This window comes from Anopheles gambiae, chromosome 2, assembly GCF_943734735.2.
Source record: "Anopheles gambiae chromosome 2, idAnoGambNW_F1_1, whole genome shotgun sequence".
Lineage (NCBI taxonomy): Eukaryota > Metazoa > Arthropoda > Insecta > Diptera > Culicidae > Anopheles > Anopheles gambiae.
The window spans coordinates 89,824,882-89,848,390 of record NC_064601.1 but is presented as its reverse complement, the minus strand read 5'-3'; the positions used below and the strand labels follow the sequence as shown (position 1 = coordinate 89,848,390).

The 23,509-nt window shown below is 44.7% G+C and overlaps 1 protein-coding gene across 6 annotated transcripts in view; it reads left to right on the top strand.

Moving 5' to 3' along the window:
- The window catches only part of LOC1276460 (sodium-coupled monocarboxylate transporter 1), a 47,662-nt gene that overhangs the window by 12,632 nt on the left and 11,521 nt on the right, over positions 1-23,509 (top strand). For all 6 annotated transcript variants that reach the window (XM_061644191.1, XM_061644189.1, XM_061644193.1 and 3 more), the window contains exons 6-9: positions 11,912-12,027; positions 14,471-14,634; positions 15,673-15,868; positions 20,422-20,544. In XM_061644191.1, the coding sequence (XP_061500175.1) occupies positions 11,912-12,027; positions 14,471-14,634; positions 15,673-15,868; positions 20,422-20,544 (599 nt within the window). The remainder of the gene's footprint in view (positions 1-11,911; positions 12,028-14,470; positions 14,635-15,672; positions 15,869-20,421; positions 20,545-23,509) is intronic.

The window sequence follows — 23,509 nt, the reverse complement described above, 5'->3', positions numbered from 1 at the left end:
ATGCACCGGGAGTGGGTGGAAACAACGCGAAAGCTTTTCATCGGAAACAGTAAGGCAAACTTTGCTCTTTGATTGCTTGTATAGAGTGATGTTTAGCAATTTCAAATTAAACAACAAGAAGTTACAGCGACACACACGCACACTCGTGCCGAGGCTTTTTTTTTCTGAATGGCGCGCTAACCGTTGCCAAAGTACAATGGAAAGCAATTTGCATATTGCTAGCGTTTGCTGCCCATGCTTCTTTTGCTCCCCTCGTCCTGTCCATCGAACTCAAGGAGCAAGGTTTGTTTTTGTTTTGCCCCCCCCTCCCCACCCCTTGACAATCGTGTGACTGGTAACGTTCGTGACATCTGACAGCGCGCACGGGAAACAAATTATTTGTCTTAGCGAAAGGGGTGGGAGAGAAATGTTGCGTTACGGGAGAAAGAAGTAGCTTTATTCTTGTGTGTGTTTTGTTTCTTTTTCCAGTTTCGTTGTATTTATCATGAAGTTCACAAATACTTTTATTTTGTGTATGTGTGTGCTGGGAAAGTTTGTGGAAGAAGAGGCAGTGATTCTTTTTCAATTTTTACATACTTTACAGCTTATGTTGTGCTTTGGCGTAGATGACAGCTTTTTCGATGTTTGGGATGATTATTAACTTGATAAAAGAAGAAACGATGGGAGGTTAAAATGGTTTCTGATTTTTGATTAATTCCCATCAACAAAAGTTAACTGAATGATAATCCACATCGTTAAAACATAATAAATAGTGATCACTTTTGTGAGGAAAAAAATGGTATTAAATAATAAAATCAACGGATACGATCCATGGGATGTGCATACATTTAACAGGTTGGCTGATAAGTCCTCGGTCTGACAAAGAAAAACACATTTTTTTTTTGTCAAAATTCGTTTTTATTATTCAACATAGTTCCCTTCACGAGCGATACAACGATTATAACGACCTTCCAATTTTATGATACCATTTTGGTAGTACTCCTTCGGTTTTGCCTCAAAATAGGCCTCAGTTTCGGCGACCACCTCTTCATTGCAGCCAATTTTTTTTCCCTGCGAGCATCTTTTTGAGGTCTGAGAACAAGTAAAAGTCGCTGGGGGCCAGATCTGGAGAATACGGCGGGTGGGGAAGCAATTCGAAGCCCAATTCATGAATTTTTGCCATCGTTCTCAATGAATTGTGGCACGGTGCGTTGTCTTGGTGGAACAACACTTTTTTCTTCTTCATATGGGGCCGTTTTGCCGCGCTTTCGACCTTCAAACGCTCCAATAACGCCATATAATAGTCACTGTTGATGATTTTTCCCTTCTGAAGATAATCGATAAAAATTATTCCATGCGCATCCCAAAAAACAGAGGCCATTACTTTGCCAGCGGACTTTTGAGTGTTTCCACGCTTCGGAGCCGGTTCACCGGTCGCTGTCCACTGAGCCGACTGTCGATTGGACTCAGGAGTGTAGTGATGGAGCCATGTTTCATCCATTGTCACATATCGACGCAAAAACTCGGGTGTATTACGAGTTAACGAGCTGCAAACACCGCTCAGAATCATCAACACGTTGGTGTTTTTGGTCAAATGTGAGCTCGCGCGGCACCCATTTTGCACAGAGCTTCCGCATATCCAAATATTGATGAATGATATGACCAACACGTTCCTTTGATATCTTTAAGGCCTCTGCTATCTCGATCAGCTTCATTTTACGGTCATTCAAAATCATTTTGTGGATTTTTTTGATGTTTTCGTCGGTAACCACCTCTTTCGGGCGTCCACTGCGCTCACCGTCCTCCGTGCTCATTTCACCACGCTTGAATTTTTGCATACCAATCAATTATTGTTGATTTCCCTGGGGCAGAGTCCGGAAACTCATTATCAAGCCAAGTTTTTGCTTCCACTGTATTTTTTTCCCTTCAGAAAACAGTATTTTATCAAAACACGAAATTCCTTTTTTTCCATTTTTTTTTCACAATAACAAAAATTGCTTGACAAAAGACGCTCTGTCTCACAAACTAATTGACATACAGACGTCAAATTTTGACACGAATCATTTGAAGGTTGGTACTACAGTAGAACGTCGATTATCCGGGGACGGATTAACCGGCGGGCGGCTTAACCGTGCGCATAAATCTGACAGCTTCGTTCATACGTACGGCGAAAGTTTGCAGCGATAATCAATTGGGAAACCAGTTTCTTGTGCAGCTCTGTAGTGTCTAGGAGTATTTTCGAAATGTATTTTTGTTCATGAACAGTTGTGAAACCTACAGTTATTGATTAAAATAATATTCTACTAACGATTAATCGATTGATTCTAGGTGAATTAATAATAAAATTAGTGAATTTCACATGTTTTATATGCGTTTGACATTTCTTGGACCATTATCCGTGCAAATCGATTAACCGGCAACCGTCCGGTCCCGAGCTGCCCGGATAATCGACGCTCTACTGTATATAAAAAAAATGCATTTAATACTATCTATGCGCCATCTATGTGTCAGATCGGGGAATTATCAGCCAACCTGTTAGGCGCCAGCTTAAAATTAGAATTTTATATATTTTTTTTTGCTCAAACCATTCACAGCCCGTAATCTTATCAGTTTCGGCGACAATGGTTTCCCATTCCAATGGTTTAGCGAGTCTATACGACTCTAATTGAATTCGATTACTTACAAACAGTCAGTGGCGCGGGTCGCACACGGCTCAATTGCCTACAATAAACATCTTCATTTCTGTCATTTATTGCCTCCCTCCTACTACCCTTCTCAACTGCTACTGGTTAAGGCTAACGTTTTGCTGGTGTGACATCATATGGAGGTCTAATATTGTTATAATTTTCTATGGAAAGAAGAAAGAGAGGGTATCTTAATGGGTCTCCGCATTGAAGTCACACTTCCTGCAAAGCGGGTACCATCATTTCCACGAAAACACGCAGCAAAAGCTCCACTCTATCGGCAACAATACAAACCCATCTTCCTTTTTTCCATAATTTGGAAATTATACAGCTATACTGGTGTCCCCCCCCCCCACCCAGTGACGGTTTTGCTGAGGAGGCTGGTGCTTGTAATTAGACAAATTATGCATTCATTAGCACCCGCCGCAGGATTGTATTGGTGTGGCAGGCCTAGGATACGGTCGTGCTTTCGGAGATCTGGTTGCCAAATGTGCCTTTCCTGCTTCCCCCCCCCCCCTATAAAAGGAATCATGAATGGCTGGTGGCTGAAAGTGGCACTGATGATGATGGTACGTGTGAAGTCACCTCGAGACAGTGTAATGCTAATCTGCGCGTGCGGTCGTAGGGGGGGGGGGGGGGGGGGTCGGGCGGGGAATAAATATTTCCACAACAGCAGCAAGTAGCAACACCGCGCAGTCAAACGGGCGCTCGATTCTCCTTTTTCTCTTGAGAGGTTGCGTATTTGACGTCTCCCAAGAAGCCGGGTATGTAAGCTGGGGAAAAGGTGGATGCGCCAAGTAAATGCTGCTTCCCGCATTTGCGTAAGACGCCCAGTTGGAAAACGTCTAATGGAAATTTATTGTTTCTTTCACGGACACTTCTTCCCAGGAAAGCTAGGCGGGTGGTGGTGAACGGGAGGTACTGGTTGATGATGGGAGGCACAGGGGGTTGGAAAACTCAACAAACCCACCCACTCGCTTTGCCGGAGCAGTGGAAGGCTTTGGTCTGTCAGAATAGCATAGGCCCGGGTGAAGCGAAATTTGCAATTGAAACCACGTGCCACAAATTTCTTTCATTGTTTCGCCTGTTTCTCCTGAATGGCGCTGGCTGTATGAGGCGGAGGAAGAAGCGGGTTGGAGTTGTTTTAGAATTTTTAAGCATTTACGGTAGCATTGTTTCCATACCGTGTGTGGGTGGGAGTGTACGATGGTGTGGTGGGTAGAGTGTGAGATGCAGGGCAAAGCAACAAATGGTACAGCGAACGGCAAAAATAGGCAAAGTTAGATTGCAAAGTGAACAGATGAGTGTAATCTCACCTGTATAGAATATGAAGATAAATAGCGTGACATTATTGTTATTGGTTGCGGAGTGCGGGAGGGATGTCAAGAATCCGTGCATATGCTTAGTGACTGGAAAGGGGGGAGGAGTCATCAGTAGCTAGGGAGGGAAGGCAACACCGGTAAACAGACACGTGTGCGTAGGAAGATTGTTTGGCGTAACGGGGCAAATGCGTTCCGGGCCTGGCAACAAGTGGCTGCAGTGGGAGGAAACCCTCCAAGGGATACGCAGACATGTGTACATTGGGTTAATACTCGCTCGCTTCAGTGATGGCGGATGACGAACAGATGAATGAAATGGGAACATTCAGAACAGGAGTTTTCGTACGGGTGCTGCTTGAATAAGAGTATCAAACTCAAACCTAGCCACAAGCTCTTGGTGCGTGTTTGCGTCGACAAAACCCTCAATTGCCAAATGGCTGGGCAAATATGTACTTGCTAAAAGAGTTTCAATGATTATTTTTTTCGATACAAGAATCATAAAATCAAGCTACTTGTTGCAAAAATGTAAAAAAAAAACGTTTGATCTGGCACGGAATAAAGTAAAAGGGGAAAAACAAACAATTTGCGGTTCTGGGAGGAAGTTATCGATTTGTCGCAAAGTCAATAGACATTGGACAAATGCATTCGTCTTTTTTTTCAAAGTAGTAGTACACGCGCAGACACGTTGCTAGTATTTGCTGGTAGATGGATTTCATGTTTAATTTTGATTTCATAGGCCAAAAGCAATTACAAAGTCCGTTTGATGTTTGGTGGTTTGATGACTGATGGTTTTTATGTAATGTATTGAACTTATGCATTGAAAAATATGTTTCATGACTACTTTCAAGTTACAAAATCGCTTAAAAAGTAGTTAAAACTACATTTTGCATACCTTCAGGCGAAACATTTGTTCACAATTTCCTTTTTCATCAACGAAGCGCCTAAATGTATGTAATTAAAATTAATTAATCTCTAATGTTCATAACCTTGGCGATTCGGACGCGAACGGTTCGGTTTGCTCGACGCCAAGCGAACAATCAAATCAAACGCTTCCGTTTAAAATGGATCCCGCAAACATCAAATAACAGACAAGCCGCGCAGGCATTTACGGAAGAGTAATGGATGGAGCTATTTTTCCTGCTGCAAAGTGAAGATAAATCGAGCCCCATCCAATTTCAGGCTCATTTCCACAATCAAATTGCATCATAGTGACATCCACACACGACGTTGTTTGCTCACATCGCATCTTAAATCACGGAAATGTGAAAATTGACAAAGTATGATGTGAATTGTTCTCTACGTGTGTGTGTATATCTGTCTTTCTGTATGTGTTGCATATACAAACCAACGACCGAAACGGTAGTGGCAAAAATAACACGAAACAAAAACGCGCCGTCACGCTGTAGTTTGTCAGGCGGGTGGGTTGGCTCGCGGGCATCCTAGCCCACCCGCCTGACAAACGGTATCCGATTATCGCAATCAGTCATATGGAAATTGGGTAGAGACGCGAAAGGCGCGCTTGATTTTTGTCGCCACGCTTTCTGCGTAAAACCAACCAGGGGGGGAGGCCTTTGCAATATGACGAATTTGAATAAATTTTCCACCGAAAAAAGGGGGAATTTGCATGGAATGGGGGTGTCCCACCCCGGTCGGTTGGTGTGTTTCCCAGCCCAGCCAGCTGACAGTGCTGGTGCTGGCGCCTCGGGGCGTGAGGTTGTAAATTTGCAAGCCTTCCCTGTCGTCGGCCCGCGCTCTGTTGGTTCCGCCCGTAGCGCGGGGCTCTTTAAAGCGGTACCGGAATGTAGTGGAAAATTTATTTCCTTCCGTCAACTTATGGAATCACGGGGCATTTGCTTTTTTTTTCGCTCTCTTTCTCCGTTTTCATTCCGCTGCCCGTCCCGTCGCCCGGCACGTTTGAGCAAGCGAAGACCGCGCGGCAGCATTCAGTCACTCGGCGAGTCAATCATTCCTGAGTAGGAGCGGCGGTGCGCGCTGTTGGCGCTGTGCAATCAAAGTCTTGATATTCTCATTTTTTTTGTACGACCCACCGTGTTCCGGGAAGGAGGGGGGAGGGGGCATTGCGGTATGCGCGATGCTTCGGGAATGTAAAGCGGCAAGAAAAATGAATGCTTCTCCGGCTGGTTGTAGCGTAATGATATGGGCTTTTCTAGCCCCGGAGCCAGCTCTTCTTCTTGGTAGAGCCGAGCGTCGAGTTCTAGTAGGAAAAGCTCGGTTGAAAAATATGAACTGTTTATAAAATCATAACGTGTGCGCGCTCACCGTAATGGTGTAGTTGGTTTTGGCACATTGTTTCACGATTGTTGGCAACTTTTCCCCCTCGTGCCCTGGTGCTGTGTTGTGTTGGGCATGAAAATTAAGTCACTTTACTCTTTCGCTCGGAATGCTTGTCGATGTTTTGAAGATTTTTTTTGTGGCAAACTCGGACATTATTTAACTTTTTTTTTGTATAGTGTTGTTTTATCTCCATGTGCTTGATAAATTTTTATTTGTAGCTTGTTGTTTTTTTGCTCCACCAAAGTAGAAAGTCTACGCTGAAGTGGCGTGTTAAGATGAAGCCGTTGCAGCAGCACGAAATCGCTGCAGTTAAGATAAGAGTCAGCTTCATCTGGTTAGGCCATTTTTTTTCTTCTCTTTTTCCCATGGCTGAAGCCATAAACGGAATGGTAAGGGCGTCTGCCTCATCACCAAACCATCCAGCCTGCACGTGGAGAATGATGGTTTCTTTCAACGTAAAAAAGAAAAAATGGAAAGCAAAAAACCATTGTAACCGACGAAGCCTTCCGTTCGTCGCCTTCCGTTCGCTTTCTTCTGCACTGCTGATAGCTGGAGCTGTTCGGGGCGAGATTTATGCAGAATTTCCGATAAGCCTCGTTCGTTTCAACGGCGCTGGTTGAAGGGTTTTGTGAGCCACGATGAGAGAGAGGGAGGAGGGTTTCGGTGATGAGTTTACTTGTGAAGATGATTACGTTTCGCATGGGGTGGTAGCATGGTGTTGATTGTTGCTGGGAAGGGTATCGGCGATGATGGTGCTGGAGAGGAATGCGAATTATGCAAATGGTAGGTTTTGATTTGTGTAAAATCTGGCAGTTCCGTGGAATGGTACCATCGGAGGAGGCTTACTAAACAGGCATAAAATTAGAAAAAATAATTTAAACGATTTGAAATACGGCAACTTGATTGAAATGATTAAATTTCATACAAATTGAGGAAAATTTTAGACCAGCGCTGTTGCGACGAACGTCTTTAAGAGTCATACCAATATTTTTAATCGCCAAAAGTAATTTTAAAGTAAAGTAAAAGTAAATTTGCAATGCCTGTTTTCGCTAAAATTGTTCTTTTACTATGCATCATACGTGATACGCCTAAAAGTATGCAATGTATGGAATTTAGCGTTGTCTCTTTAGCTTTTACCTCACGGCCTATTATGTGTTGCCATGTTGCATACTTTTAGGCGAACTCCATGAAACGTAACTCACCTTCAGCATTTTGCAAAACTTATTTATAAATCTTACTACGGATATTTCCTAGAGGTGTGTTCACTAGAACTAGGGCAACACATGTGCAATACAAATTGAAAGTAATGTAGATGTCTTTTACCATTTCGTTAACCGTACGTTACCCTTGAAATTACGAAGAAAGGCGTCCCAACAGCAAAAGAGAACCAAAACCAAACCGATCCATCTCTATCACCGTTCAATGGAATGCTTCAGATCTACTTGTGTGGGGTGGTAGTTTCTCTTGCTACGTAATTGATGGGAAATGGCAAGGTTGCAAGACTGTAAAACTACACAGCTGTAAGCCCGCTCGCTACGGCTGCATCTCGTTCCGATTGACACCTTCCTGCTGTAACGAGTAAAACGGATGCCCTCGTGCCTTGCACTAGCAGTCTGACGTAGTGTAAAAGATTTTGCCAAACAACGAACCAATCGCGTGCGGTTCTCCGCTCCTTCCTGCAGAGGGTTGCTTCACCGTCTGGGTAAAATTACTTTCCATTCCAAGACGCTCCCGACCCGGGAATTGTTGTCAACTTCAAAGCTACTTCATCGCACCTCCGCACGAACAACGCTGGCACGACGAATGGCAGTCGGGCAGTAATCGATTCCGGAAGCGAAGAGGATTACGGCACACGGTCTTACACGGTTGCCGCTTTGTTGAGCGGAAAGCTAAAATTTCGGTGCCTGTCTGAGACACCGTCAACACAGCCGGCTAACGCCGGGGGAATGTGGCTGTTACGAGTATGTCGACTCATTGCCAGATTGTGCGCTTTCCACACAGCAACAGCAGCAGCAGAGTGTGTTAGTCTTCATTTCAAGCAGGATTTGCATCCCATTCGAATGACAATTGAATGCGATCGAACGTGGGGAGTTTGTGTGTGTGTGTCTGAGTATAGCAGCACGCGCCGGGTCTCGGGAGGATAACGTTCGGCTTTCCTTAATGGCAAGAGCTTTCCCCGGCTAGCGTGTGGAGTACGTTGGCGTCCTGATTAGTCTTACACCAATCGGGTGCGCTGACAGCCGCGAGTACGAATAAAAGTGTACGTCATTCTTAATTCCTGAATCGATTTGCTCAACCGTGCACGCTTGGTTCGCGCTTCACTGCCTTCCTGGAGGCGGGGAGGGTTTTTCGGTGTCGTTTCGAGAGCGCCGGGGCTCGCGTTCGCGGTGATGCTAGAGAGTTTGCTAGAAACAGATTGGATGTTTCGGCACCGTACGCCGGTGTGTCACACACGCCGCTAGCAATATCTGGGAGAAATTAGATTGGGTTGATTGAAGTTTAGTAGCATATTTGCCTGTACGTACCGGAGTGGCATGTTGACGTCAGCTGGAATTAATATTGAAGATGGGAGCATTCCGTACATTAGCTATGTGTGTACACAACGTTTAAAGATTGGTTTAATGTTTCGGAAAAGAAAAACGATTGCAATAAGCACACTATTAGGCTAAATTGCACTGTTTGTTGCCTAAATTTAGGCGCAAGGGACAGATACATTATGAAGGTATAAGATTTAAATACGTTGCTTTTGTTAACACATTAATTTAAAGAGAAAAGTATCTCTTTATCTCAATGCCGTATTGTGCATCACGCTAAGACACGAACCTGCTCAGTACTATTCAATGCCGTGCAACAGAGACAAAAAGCTGGAAATTAGATAAATATCCTTTCACATTATTTGTCATGTTGGTTTGCTGGTGATTTCTTTACTTCACCTGTTTTGCTTATACCACAAAAACGAAGCGTTTCGCTAGTGTTGAAGAGTTCTATTTTTTCCCCCTAACAGGAAGTGACGATGAATATTTACCCATCCACCCGTCAAGATAATAATATGATAATAAATAAGAAAGTGGCGTGCATAAAGGAAGATTCGGGCGTTAAGTTTTTGCCTGCTGGGCTTACCAAACACAACTCACACAAACAAACAAAAAAAAAAAATGTGCGAATGATGTCATGCACCATATACTCGCTTTCGAGTTGGAAGGAAGAATTTCCTCTGCTGGTTGATGCTGTTGTTGTTGCTGTGGTGTAGCCTGTAAGTGGTGGCGCCAGTTTTATTGTCGCTCGTGCCACCCCTTTTCTTTGGCGGCTGTGTATTATTTTGTGTGCGTCCATTAGGAAAGGATGCCGAGGGAAAGAGGCTTTGCACGGGACGCTTTTGGTAACCGGCGCGTGTAGGTCGGTGCGCGAAAAACAAAAGGGAATGCGAAACAAACGACAGCAAAAAGGCAAAAAAACGAGACAAAAATGAAAGTGTGGTTATGTTTTGTTTGCTTGGGTGAAAATTGCTGGTTTAGTTTTTATGCGCCCGCTCATTTGCTCCATCAAAAAAAAAAAAAAACGGCGAGTTGCGGGTGTTAAATGGTGCGTGAGTGTGGGTCGCATATAGTCGAAGAAAGTGTTTATCTTCTGTTGGTGGAGAAAGAGAAATCAAGATTTTTGAATGGATGTGTTTACTGTGATATTGTTGTTTTGTTACTTTGTAGACGACATCACGCTATTGGAAGGGAAGAGTGTGTTTATGATAGAAATGGTTCTATTTTGTAAGATTTTTGTGAGGGCTGATAAGATTTGTTTTATTTGCTTGGGCAAGTCGGTAAAGTTTTTGCAGTTTTATTACAGCTATTTTAAGCTTTTTTAATTTCCTTTTTTTATTTCTATTGCATTTATGCCTTTATTTATTTGTACCTTCAAAATGGATAAACTGTAGTAAGGATACACTCCTATTTAACATAGTTAAAAAGTTAAATCATTACAGCAGCTGCTGTGAATGAAAATGAAGCTATGGGATGTAGCCTGTAGCGACAACTCTTCTTCCCGTGCTGTTCCCATTCCCAAACCCCTTTTTTTCGGCGACGAAACTTCCGCTCGGATGTCCCGGACACTGGCTATGGGCGTATGAAAAATGGAAATCATCTAACCGAACCAGGTCCAGCTAGCTTTACCCAACCATCGTTGGCTTTGATTAACGGAAGCGGTGCTTTAAAAGGATTCGTGAAAATTTCACCCCTCTCGCCCACAGTCCGCTTCCAACGACTGCCCCTCCCTTAGAGGGTTGCCCGAGTGGGAGTGAAAGTAATGGGAAAACGAAATTGAAACGTGATTTAGAAAGTTTTATTGTTTGCGAGGCACCCAGTATCGCCAGCCACCAGCCTCCAGCCTGTTCATTCGCAGGAAGTTGTTTGGTGTGTGTGTGTGTGTGTGTGTGTTTTTTTTTCAGTGGAACGATGATGAATACAATAAAGAATGGAAAGTAGGGAAAGTAAAGGAGGGAGGTAGAACGCTAGAAGGCGCAGGCTGTGCCTCCTTCGCATTATGTTCGCGCTTGACAACGCGCTGAAACATTTCGTCCATAAAACGATAGGCCGGCCGTGGTTGATGATGTCCCCTTTTCTCCCCCCGTTTGCCTCAAAATATTGGTGGACATTGTCAACTTTCCAGCATTTTTGTTCATTTTTGTTTTCGTCATTGACGGAGCTGTTGGAAAAATAGCTGACACCAGTGAGCCTTTGCATGTTATTTTTCTTTTCTTGTCGGCTTTTATTATTATCGGAATGAACTCGGTTTTGCGCACTGTCACAGCGGTGCCAGCGGGGTGTGTGGGACGATAGATCACTCGTGCCGGATGAGCTGCTGGAAAACGACGAAGCCAACTGGTCGGGTGTGTTTGTCTCCTAATTGAATGCTTTTACTCTTCTGAAGGAAGTGAAGCAAAAAAAAAAACACACACACACAGACACACAAAGAGCTTACGAGATTGGGAAGCAGTGATTTTCTCCCCGCTACCGAAGCCGGGGAGGTGTGAACGAGAAAAAGAGATATCATTTATCATTTTGGCCCCCCGAAATGTTTACCGTTCCTAAACTCTCGCCTATTCTCTGCTCCGACTGTTGGACAAAACAGTTCGGGCGTAGGGTTGTGTCCGTGGCACAGCTTATTTGAACATAGTTAAAAATGTGAAAACTGTGCAAACGGAAGAAAGGATCACCATCGAGGAGTGGTAAACTTATGGGTGTAGACGGAAGGAGGAAGAACGGTGGGGTGGTAGCACCATCTCGATAGCGTATCGGAACCGACCCCTTCTCCACTTTGCAACAGTCGGCGCAAAGCCGGAAAAAGGATTGTCTTTGTTAATCTATGCTCGCCCGATTTCGTGCTCATTCGCATCAAAACCTGTCAGCAGCACTTTCCCGTTGTTTATGTTTTAAACCGTTTTTCATTTATTTAATAATCTGTGGAGGGCAAGTAAGAGTAAAGTGCTGGTGTGGCGAGAAGAGGTGCAGGTGATGGGGAACATTTTGAATCAGTGAAAGGTTTTAGAAATGTGTGTGCTATTGTTTTCCCCTTTTTCGTTGAAGCTTTAAAACATTTAAAGGTTTGTGCTAACCCTAACCTTCTACCCTTTTCTCTCCGCAGGCGTGTGTGTTGCTGCTGTCGCTGATACTAATACTCGCACTCGGGACGCACTACTCGGCCGGACTGTCGGACGTGTTTAGCCGGGCGGCGGAACACGATAGGATTGAATTTTTCAAGTAGGTTTCACGTTTAATTAAAAAAATAATATTTTTTTGCTCCCTCGCTTCTCTTCTCACTTGTCGCGTGCGCGGTTAGCTGCTACATGTTCGGTTGAGTGAAAGTCAAGAGCCGGTTAGCAAAAGCCGGTTAGAGCATGTGCGAGGGGAGCTTTTATTGCATGGCTAGGAGCCGCGCATATTCGCTGCATAAAGTGCAGGCTGAAAGCTTTCAGCGTGTTACTGGCCGGCTGCAGCAAACTGCATCAAGTGTTAGGTGTGTGAAAAAGTTGGCTGAGTTGGCTTAGGGAGAAGGTTTAACGCTCTGCTGTACATTGAAGGTTTCCGGTTTAAGTTCCGGCTTACCGTTACTAGAGCTAGAAGGAGAAGTTTTACCATCGCAGCCAATATCATTGCTTTTAAATGAATTGCTTTCCGGGTGTGATGCTGCAATAATAGAAACTCTGTTTTGTTAACCCCAGCCTAAATGGGGCAGCAGGCTCTCGAAGCACCTTTGCCTGCAACGACTTGCTTTAGCGGTTTCGTTTATTACATTTTTCTTTGCCACTGTTCTGTGCGGTAAACAATCGCCTGCATCCTCTCCGGGTGACGCATGCACTTCATGCTCCTGGGTGCACGATTTGGAGGGCGCAAAGCCTTCATTTTACCGTTAACCGGAGTGGCTGAAAATTTTATCATCACCTGGACTCCCAGGTTCCACCATTGCCGCGCACATAAAAGGAAATGTTTTATTCAAGCAATTGCTGTTTGCCACGATGTCTTGTGTTTTTGTTTGTGCTCTTCCCTCGGGGCTTGAGCGTTGTTGTTGTCGCCGCTTTTTGTTTAATATACTCTCGCTCGCGTGAATGCGAAACCTGTGCTGGATGGGCACTGTGTGTGTGGTAGTCGATCGCATATCCGTTCGGTGGTCCATCAGTGGAACGTCCCGGCACGATGAAAATGTGTTGTGTCTTCGTAGCAAAGAAGTACTCGACCCGGTTGGTTTGTCAGCGGGAATGGACAACCCGGAAAAGCCGCTTCGAAGCAGCAGCAGCCGTGCGGAAGTTCATAAATATTAATTATGCACATAATTTGGTTCTTTTTTTTCGCCTGGTGCTTATGTCGCGTGCTTGTGTTGTGATGGGCAACCATGCGCCTCCATCGGGCCAATCGGGTCCGGGGCCCGCTATTGTGCGATGTGATTGAAGCGTCGATAAACAGGTTCCTACAGAGGCGGTACGCGGGATGCCCTCGAGTTGTGCAAAATTGTATGACGCTTTGTACACAGGTTTTTTGGAGATCTGGTTGATTGCATACATGCTGAGCGAACATGCTCTTGTCGCTCTGGGATGTAATCTTTTTGATAGCAAAATGGCCCAGTTTGAGTGCTGGTAGCTTTTGGTGTTCCTGTTTTCTGTGCTAGCTAACACGAATGCACATCAATAAAATTGGCGGAAGTTTGTCAACACGTTCATTCATTAGTAATAGCCGATTTCAATAGGAGCAATTGCCATTATTTTGCAATAATTGAGGGATGTTTCTGTTTAAAAAAAGCTATTTTGCTGATCGTAATATTTTTGGAATATTTTATTTGAAAATTTGATGTATTTATGATGCTAACAGCTCATTAAAAGATAATAAAACCAAAACATATGAGGTAGTTTTCCTTCTATAATTATGAACTACCAGGCGTCTCCATCATGTCGTAGTGGAAATTATTTGGTGTATCTGCTTGCATCAACACATCCAAAATTTTTACAACAATGTGAAAAATGCATTTTTTTCATTATTTTTAATATGTTTTTTTAGTATTTATGTTATATTTTTCTATAATTTTCTTATAATTTCTTTTCTTTTCCTTTTTTTCTCTTTTCATGCTTTTATTTCTTCACCACCGCTAAAACCCACACACACACAATCTCTGTCTAATGGACCGTTTTGAATCAATTTCTGGGATGTTTATCGAAACCTGCCAACACCTCGACCCATCCGCATACGTGTGTGTGTGTGTTCGATCGGTTTGCAAACCAATACCATCGATCCCCTATCGTAAACCGCTTGTTCGAACTCGCTTCCTGCGCCAAACGACAATGTTGTTTTTGGCTGAACAATTGAAAACAACTCATGGATGGTGTGCAACTTGATGGCGGCAAATATGTGGATATGGACAAAATGGCAAAACAACAACGAAAAAACACACACACACAACTCCATCGATTGCGCCGCAAAACCCTTACGGTGTCCACACACAACGCACAACGCTGGATTGACGCTGAATTGTGACTGCGGCGAATCTTTGGCCGATGATGAACGCATCGTGTGACTTTGGGTTTTTGTCGCTTTCCATTGCCTTCGTGTGTGCCGTTCACCGTACTGACACATGTCACGTCGCGGTGCGAATGGGATGCAATTTGTGTGTGTGCCCGTGCGCGCCCTTTTTTCTCACCCCATCCCATCCCAACAGTTTTGATCCCAATCCGACGACTCGCCACTCAGTGTTTTCCGTCATCATCGGTGGCTTTTTCTACTGGACCTCGATGTTCTGCACCAATCAGGCGTCCGTTCAAAAATGCATGTCATTAAAATCGCTGAAAACGGCCAAACTTGCACTCTACTTCTCGCTGCTCGGTAAGTGTTGATGGCGTGATGGTGGAGGGGGGTGTTTTTCTCACTGCTCTCTGTGTCAACGGGTAACCATTGTTGAACGCAATGTCAGTACAAGTTCTTCGATAGAGTGGGTGCAAGAGAGAGAGAGAGAGGCGGTGAGGGCCCGAAAAAAGATACTTGTTTTGCTTTCCTTTATGACACGACAGCGGATGGGTACAAGCTGAGCTGAGTAGTTTAAGGTTTGTTTTTGATGAATCGCTCTGTATCGGCTGTGTGCGTGCATGCCGGCCCGATACAACAAATAGACTCGGAATGGAAGAGTGGAGACACACAGCTTTACATTTGCGCTCATCGATGGTCCATCAGTGCCAGATTCCAAAAAGCAATCTTATAGAGCCGGTATTGAACAAACAACAAACCCGAACGATGCAGAGGCAACTTTTTGAAACAATCTCTCGTCTCGTCTCGTCTCAGCTCATCGTCAGTCTAGGCGAACGCTCGGGCTCGCTTCACTTTTTGGGTGTTGTGGGACGTTTCATTGCAGCTGGCAAGAAGCGTCCGGCATCGTCGTATTTGGCCAACAAAGTTAATTAAATGTTTGAAGGAAGTGGAAATAAAATTTTGCTGTTTGTTTGCAGTTGTTTACCCAAACCAAAAACTAAACTAATCGTGTTCCCGTTGCCGGGACACCCACCCCTTGCCGGGGCGTTCATCCCCCAATTTGGCTGCATATCGTCCAGAGAGCATGCAATCACGGACGGACGGACGAACGAATAAGTCAATCTAATTGATATGTTTTCGAAAGTTCGAACCGAAACTGTTTTCTGTTCGAGCAGCTTTTTTTACGCTCTTTTGCTCGCTTCACACAACTCCATCCGTCTCCTCTCGTGCTGAGTGCCATGTTATTTTTCGTTTACTTTAATTTGGTTTCCACTTCCGGGTGGTGCAGTTTTGAAATACCTTTCCCCTCTCACAGCTCAAAGCTCACATACCCCTTTTTATATTGCTTACTCATTCGACCGAGCTTCTGTGGTCTGGTTTTTCTCCTCCATTTCGCAGGATTGATTGCGGTGTTTTTGATGAACTTCTACACGGGATTGATGACTTTCGCACACTATTCCGACTGCGACCCGCTGGCGGCCGGCCAGATCACGGCCCCGGATCAGCTGCTGCCGTTCTACGTGATGGATGTGTTCGGGCACATCAAATTCATGGCCGGGATCTTTGTGGCGGGCATTTTCGCCGCCAGCCTGGGGTAAGTAATGTCAGCCTCTCGCTGGCGTTTAGGAACGTTATAGGATTTAGAGAATATTAATTGTTCTGTGAAATTGTTTATATATTTGTGAAATGTTTGGCCATTTCCAATAAGATTAATACTGACCCACGATTGCCTTACTCGGCGCCTAAAAGTATGCCAATTTGTCAATTGCATACAACAATCAAAAACAGTTCGAAGAATGACGTATGTGGAGTGCCTAAAAGTATGCAAAATTGACAAATTTGCATTTAAAATCAAAAACAGGAGTCCTTTCCGTTTTAAGTTCGTAAGCTGAAATTTCAGCCTGTCAGCTGTTTGCATTGTATAGCAGTTTTCAAGCAGCTGTTTAAGTAGGTATAATAAACAGGTGGGCTTATCCCAAGGTGTATGAATTTAGAAGGCTGATTTTTATCACTTCTGCTTCTGAATGAAGATTATAATAGTGTTTTGAGTATTCGTCAAGCCTCCAGAGAGCTTGTTTGAACAAAAGTTTTCACCCATCTTGTCAAAAATTGATATTCAAATTTGGTTATAAAAAACATGCTATGTGACCACCTGGACTGCATACACTTTGATTCTGGATTCCATCACCTGATCTCTTTAATGCACCTTGGGGTAAATGTAAACACCACCTTGTTTTGCCATGTTTCGAGCAGGTACTCGAATGTAAATCTAGCTTTGAGGCTAGAATAATCAAGACTGAAAATTGCAAGCTAGTTTTGTGTGTGGATTTGCATGGAGTGTTTACATGATTTCAGCCTCCAACTGTCAAATTCCATACAAATAACTAACTAGAATCGTGAAGGGCCCCACAGTTAGAAGAAAGACCTGACAGAAAGCGTATGTGCAGCGCCAAAATGTATGCAACACACTTGTTATTGTGATTTAACAAATACTTTTGACTCGACTCCCGAACAGCAGTCATTCAGTACAGCATAGCAATGCATAACATAAAGCAGGAAAGCGTGACAGCGCCGTAGATAGGACACCGATCAATATGATTTGAATGCTAACCAAGAAATGTGTGTAAAGCTCGGAGGCAAGTTAGCAATCTCGTGCCACGAAATAAAGCCACAGTCCGGGAAAGGAATTTATCGGCCGAGGTACCAGGTGACCGCGGTATGCAACGTACACTTGCTCGATGATGATGGTGATGGTTCCGCCCTTCCCGCCTCAAAATGGTTAATTATCATTGTGGAGTGTTTCGAAAATTCCTTGTCAATTAATTTGCAAAACGCTGGCGCAGCGTTTGCGCTGCCTCGTAAGCTGCTCCATGCTTGGAGGCCGTTGCCTTGCCAGCGCAGCTACAGGTACCGTTTGTATGTGTGGGTTGTTGCTGAGTGGGTGAGGTTAGATTGGCACAAACCACGATCACGATTGGTTTTCGATGTACATCGGCTTGCACCGGGGGGGAAAAAGAGGTTAGGAATTTCGGTTTCAGCTGAACATTCGCCCAGGCACATTCGAATTGGTTTACATTCCAACCGTGTTGGTTTGCGTTGTTGGGCAGTTCGTGGTACGGGGTTTGGTGGTTGCTGTTGTTGAACAAAGCTCATGGATGACTTGTTGATGGACATTGCCGGAATAATCAAATAATGCCTTCAATGTTCCGACCATTGGATTAGTAGCGTAGGAGTTGTAATTTCTGTTCTAGTCGCAATCGCAATATCAAGTCTTCTGTGTTTCTATTTTCCTACTCGTTCTTGCACTGGTTGTTTCGGAAGCTATGGCACCAGACAATGTTTCATTTAACCCCGAGGGGTTTCCAAATAACAGCTTTGATTGCTCACAAACAGCTGCTGACAGAAGACCGCCTTAAATAATCTACATTTAGGCGTCGATTTGCGCAAAACAATTCGTTTGCTGCAAAGCCCACACTCCACCGGCATACAGCCGAAAGCTAAAGCTCTCAATTAACTTCCACCCCGCCATGCTTTGTGAAAGTCAAACGCGGGCGGCACACTTTTTCACTCCTCGCTGGAGACTACGAGGCACTGTGCTGCTGCCTCTACAGAATATTGACGAATGTCGATAATGAGACGCATTAAATCAGCAACAGAAGCCCCAACGGGACCATTCAAACCAACCGGTGGTGTAAATGTCTGCCGCTGAAAGGGAACGCATTCGAACCAGTAGCGGAACAACCAGGAGGCCAACAAAAAATAGAGGCAACATTAGGTTGCTGATGGGCGCACACTAATCATCGCTACTAAGCCATCACGGCATATCCAAAAGCCCTGTGAAGATGATGGGAGAAAACAGCTCATGGATGGTAGCGGGAATGCTTGGATGCTGGTAGCCCGAGGGTACGTCTGTTTTTGTTTTTGGTTCCCCCCCCCCCCCCGCCCTGGCCATCTGCGGGATTGAGACACTAATCTTGGGCGAATGGTCCTGTTTGATGGACTCGAGGCCGCCCTCGCTTTCACAACCTTTCTGCCCGGTCATCTCGCGAATGTGTCGAGGGTTTTCTCTTCAGCGTTCCGAAAAAAAAAAATAAAGGTACGGGAGCAGGGTTTGATAAGTTTTTAATAGACCCGATTAATCAACTTTACGATCATCCATAAAAGTATGGCATCCGGTGGCCATCCTGCCCTCCACGTGGTGGTGAGTTCGCCCCATCGTTGAGATGAGGTGGATTTTTGTTGTTTTGTTTTTTCATGCCGGGACTATTCTTGGAATCATGGGTTTATTGAGGATGATGGTTGGCTTTTTCTGTGTTGTTCCTTCCGTTTTTCGTTTCCCACAACCGTTTGATGTGTGTGTGTGTTTGTTAGCCTAGACCGCGTGGCTCTCATTTACGGTTGTTAATTTGGATTGATTTTGGGGCGGTTGTTGAGTAGCGAAATTTCCGCAGAAATTAAGCCTCCCGCCTGACGAGATCCCATGTGGCGGGACCGTTTCTTCCTCGGCATCAAACATCGTGCTGGGGATTATGAAGGGTCGTCGGCACGTACACTGACCTTTCCCTACGGGTGTTCTGGTGACCAGTGGAATTCGGTTTTTTTGAAACGTCATGCCCGGTGGAGGAGGAAAGAAGAGCAATAAAAAAGAGGAGAAGCATGCAAAAAGTAATTGTGAAAGCATTTCTTGTTAATCATTGTTTGGTGTTTCTATGTTACCTGTTTTTTGTGGGTGTGTGTATTGTATGTCAGGAAAAGATGAAAAACAAGAATCAAAAGCGTTTCTAGAGACTTCTTAGCGATTGCCTGTTGATGATGCTTTCGTGTAATTAACAGGGAGCGTAGTGCAATGTCCCGTTACCTTTTTTTAATGGAACACATGCAACACAGGATTAAGTGCGATTGAAGTGTTTGCCAGAGCAATCTGTTGATTAGGAAAAGCAATAATAAAGGGAAATGCACAATGAAGGACTAAACAATAAGTCTGTTGGATATAATTGATTGTAATTTTTGTGTGTGAAATATTCAATAATAGCCTTTCGAGAGCCAAGAGCGACATTTTGAAGCATTTTCTTCCCATTGTTAAGACTTTTCCGCAAGTCCCTACGTCTCTTCAAAACTGTCACGATAAACGTACTCATTTTGTATTCTAATGACCGTGGAATATACATTTCATTTGTATTACCGAAACTGCAACCTAATCTCCTCCCCACTGCGCAGCGCTTTTGTGTTTATGTTCCTGTAGCCAAAGATGCGGCAGAGCGAAAAAGGGCAACTTCGTTCGGTGGCAGAAGTTTTTGGTCGCTATGCACAAAGTCTTCAAATTTGATTGTCAGAACACCGGGCCCGGGCAGTCGGGCACGGGAGTGCTACGAGTTCCTTCCGGTGACTAAACACTCTCGTACCTTTCCTGGGCCAGGCTGTGCAATGTGTCTTTTCCGCCTCGCTCGCCCACCGACTGAAGTCCGCGCGCGGCGTTGGAATAAAATTAACATTCTAATAAAATTCGTCTGTGTGTTTGGGCTGCTTCAGGTTGATCACTTGCTTCACAATGCGACGGCGGCGGCGGCGGCTGTGTGCTGAAGCTGCCTTTGTCGGTGCATCATCATCATTCGGGTGTGTCTGAGAAGTCGTGCGAAACGTCTGTTTTTGGTGGAAAAACCGGGAGTGGCAAACACAGTTTGCGCCACACAGGGCCCACTTCAGGAAGTCGACACCGCTCGTGAAACTTCCTTTTCGCATTATCACTTTTCGCGGGTATATGAAGTCGACACACAGCGGCACAAGAGGGGGTTCGACCACTCTGCGCCTGTGTGCCTGCGCCTTGTCTTTTATGTTGTTATAATAATTACATTCGTATTTTGCGCCCGGCATCAGTGCAGGCGAGCGTCACGTCTGGCTGTTCGGAGCGTATTAAGAAATGGAGCCGCAACACATTCACACGAACAAACCCATCCCAGCGAGCGGGCTGGGGGTTCGGTTCCAATTAAGTGACTCACATTGAGGCACAATTTCGCAGCACAATTAAGACTGCGGGCGCTTTCCCGGGCGCCACGGCAGAAGCGTTGCCGCGCGCAAAAGCGTTTTGGGATGGATAGTTCGGCTTCTTATTAGGTTCTTTTCCGCTCTTCTTCTTCTTCTTCTTTGCAGCACCGTTGCAGCGGCACTGAACTCGCTGGCAGCCGTCACTTGCGAGGACCTGCTAGTGTCCGGTATGGAGCTGAAGATACCGGCCGGCAAGGGTGCACTGTACGCCAAGTGGATGTCCCTCGGGTAAGTAGATAGCGTAATTTCGTTCGTATGATTATGACCTTCTCACATGGTTGATACGGTACGGTTTTGGTGGAGGCAGGGACGCCTTTTAGACGTTTGCATGTGTTTTACGTGTTCGACGAGACGCATGAATTTTGGGAAGCAACGTGGCGCTTAACTCAACTGGTGGTAATGTCTTTTGGGGAGTTGCAAAGGATCATTGGTGGAGCATTCAATTATATTGAGACGACTTATTTTCCTGTTCGGTTGCCTATGAGGTTTGGCTTCCAAATTAAGCATTTTTTTTTTAGAAAGAACAATAGAAAACTTCAAGATGAGTGTTTCTGATCTCAGTTAATTGTTGATGTTCAAAATGGAACATAAAGTGTGATATTTTAAAATATTCTAATGAGCACTGGACTGAAGGCGGAATAACTGAAGACGGAAGACTTAGAGTGAAATGCAGAAGATGTTGCCCAAGCAATGATCCAATGCAAATTGATTCTTTATTGTGACATTTCGTACGATCACACCGTTGACATGATTATGGTCATAATCCGTTCGAATAGTTTGATACTATGGTCGTGCCAGAGATCAATTTTCCGGATTTTACAATCTATATTCTGTACATCTTTTTTTTTTGTGTAAATCGAATATCCTCTTGGTCTCATGGGGATTCTTAAATGTAATATCTGCAACCGTTTAATCAACTCAAAAATGCCAATTCTAAGTTTTTTCATTGTTGGCTGAGCTATGCTGTAATAATATGCTACGAGTATCGCATTTTTGATGAGTTTAATTTGTCGAGGCTCTGGTCAATTGGATTAGGATTCCAATAGGACGCTGGAAATTGGTCGTGTCTCTGTGTTAAAGTAACGCAATTATGGTCAATTGGATTAGGATTCCAATAGGATGCTGGAAGGACTGAGTGAAGTCTTGTTTTGATTGAAGGTACAGGTTTTTTTTTCGCAAAAACGGTTGTAAAAAATGAGAAATTTTGTTTGCCCAGCGACCTCTTTCATGAACGCCGTTTTGTTTGGCAGAAAAGCATAAAACTATCCCCACCCCGCTCTAAATCGCTCGCGGTCGGGGTAGCATAGGTCAATGAATTGATTGAAGCCAAGTTGGCAGTTCACCACAACCAGCACCGATCTGAAAAACCTCCACTGCTGCCTGCCAATAGTAGAGGAAAATAGATGACAGTCGTAAAAATTGTGTGGCAAAATTTGGGTCACCTAACCCTCCCCCTAGGAACATATCAACAGCCGGGTGTCGTTTTTTGACAGTTTTCTCACCCCACTGACCAAATCGGAATCGGAAAGGGGGAAAAAAACCCCTACGTGTGTGTGTGTGTGTTTATCGATTCTTTCCGGCATGTCGAATTACATCGTTTGGCCACCTTCCACTGTGCGTTTCTCGTTGCTCGTGTTTAGATTAACCGCTAACGCACACGCAACATATGAAAGGGAAAGGCGCAAAACCATGTGAACCGATCAAAACCGAAGATAAGGGGGGTGTTGACCGGTTGGCAGGCGGAGGCACAGTACAAGCAGGCGGCCACTGATGTCAAATGGTTATGACCTGCTTGCACACACACACACACACGCACACCCCTTTTTGGCCGGATTGTTGCCGGAGGTTTAACCTTCTCCTGTTCGAAGGGTAATTTATGACCCGTTTACCCATGTTTCCCACACACACAAACATACGCACGCTTTGTGACAAGCGCTTCCCACTACACGATGCGCATCTTGAGCTTCTCCTGTATTCGGAGGGAGTTTGTGTTTTTTGGGGCTAGTTTGTTGTCACTGTTTTTCTGGTTGTTGTCGTTCGTTACCTATCGCCCATCTCATTCATCTTATCCCCGATGGGGGTCATCATGATGGTGTTGTCGATACGCGGAAAAGCGGAAAGCAGGGGAAGGTACCGAGGGCTTTGGGGGGAAAAGGTTAGTTGTAGCAGACAGTGAAAACAAAAAAAAAAAGAAAAAAGGGCAACCGAAACAACCGGCACTTCATTACAACTGCTGGAAGGAATGGTTTGTCGGTTGCATTTTTTGTTTCGTTCTGGTTGTCGATCGATTTTGACAGGCGAAAAATAATGGCTTACAACCCCCCCCCCCCCCCCCCCCCCCCCAGAACTCCAGATTGTACGTTGGTTGTCGGGGTCCAAGGTTCGGTTTTGCACCCTTTTGCGATAAAACAAGCTTTGGAGTGTGTGTGTTTTGTATCGTTGTGGAAGATTTTTCCTCTTTTTCCCCATTGACAGTACACTATTTTGATCCGTTCCATTTAGGGGCTTTTTTTGAGGGGATGAACCAATTGTGCCAAGTGACGTACTTGCGGATGTACTTGCATTTATTTCCAAAGATATGAACAAGATCACGAACGGATGAGCGCCCTGGGGGGAAAAAAACGCGCTGTTAGATTTAATGTTTTGTACTAAAAATTAATTCCCCACCAGTGAGTTTCCGGCGAGCGAGCCTCGTGGTGGTGTGGGATTGCATATATCCATACCTCCAATCGTGTGCAGAGTATACTCCTCCCGATGGGGGGAGCTGTATATCGCATATTGGATATTGGATTCGATTTTTACCGCTGCACAGTAAAACAAAACGAAATAAAAGGTTGCAAAAGGGATCGCTCCGTCGCTGCAGACTCTTTCTCTTATTGGAAGTTTATTGTAGCGGAAGACGTGTGTACTGCTCGACGAGTGCGCACCGGGTGTAAGAACCAGATATCTGTATGTGTGTGTGTGTGCCGAAATGAAATGCATCGGAAAATATCGAAATCTATAAACGAGATAACCGTTTGCAACACCGACAGACCTGCTGCACACATCCTTATGCTACGCTGCACACGGAACCAACTTGGTGTGCTGCAAAGATTCGACAGCGACTGACGCCCGTGCAAAAAAAAGTGTCGTTTTTGGGGGGCTTCGGGTTGGCACCACCGGCACGTGGTGGCTGTGGATTTCAGTGCTGCCG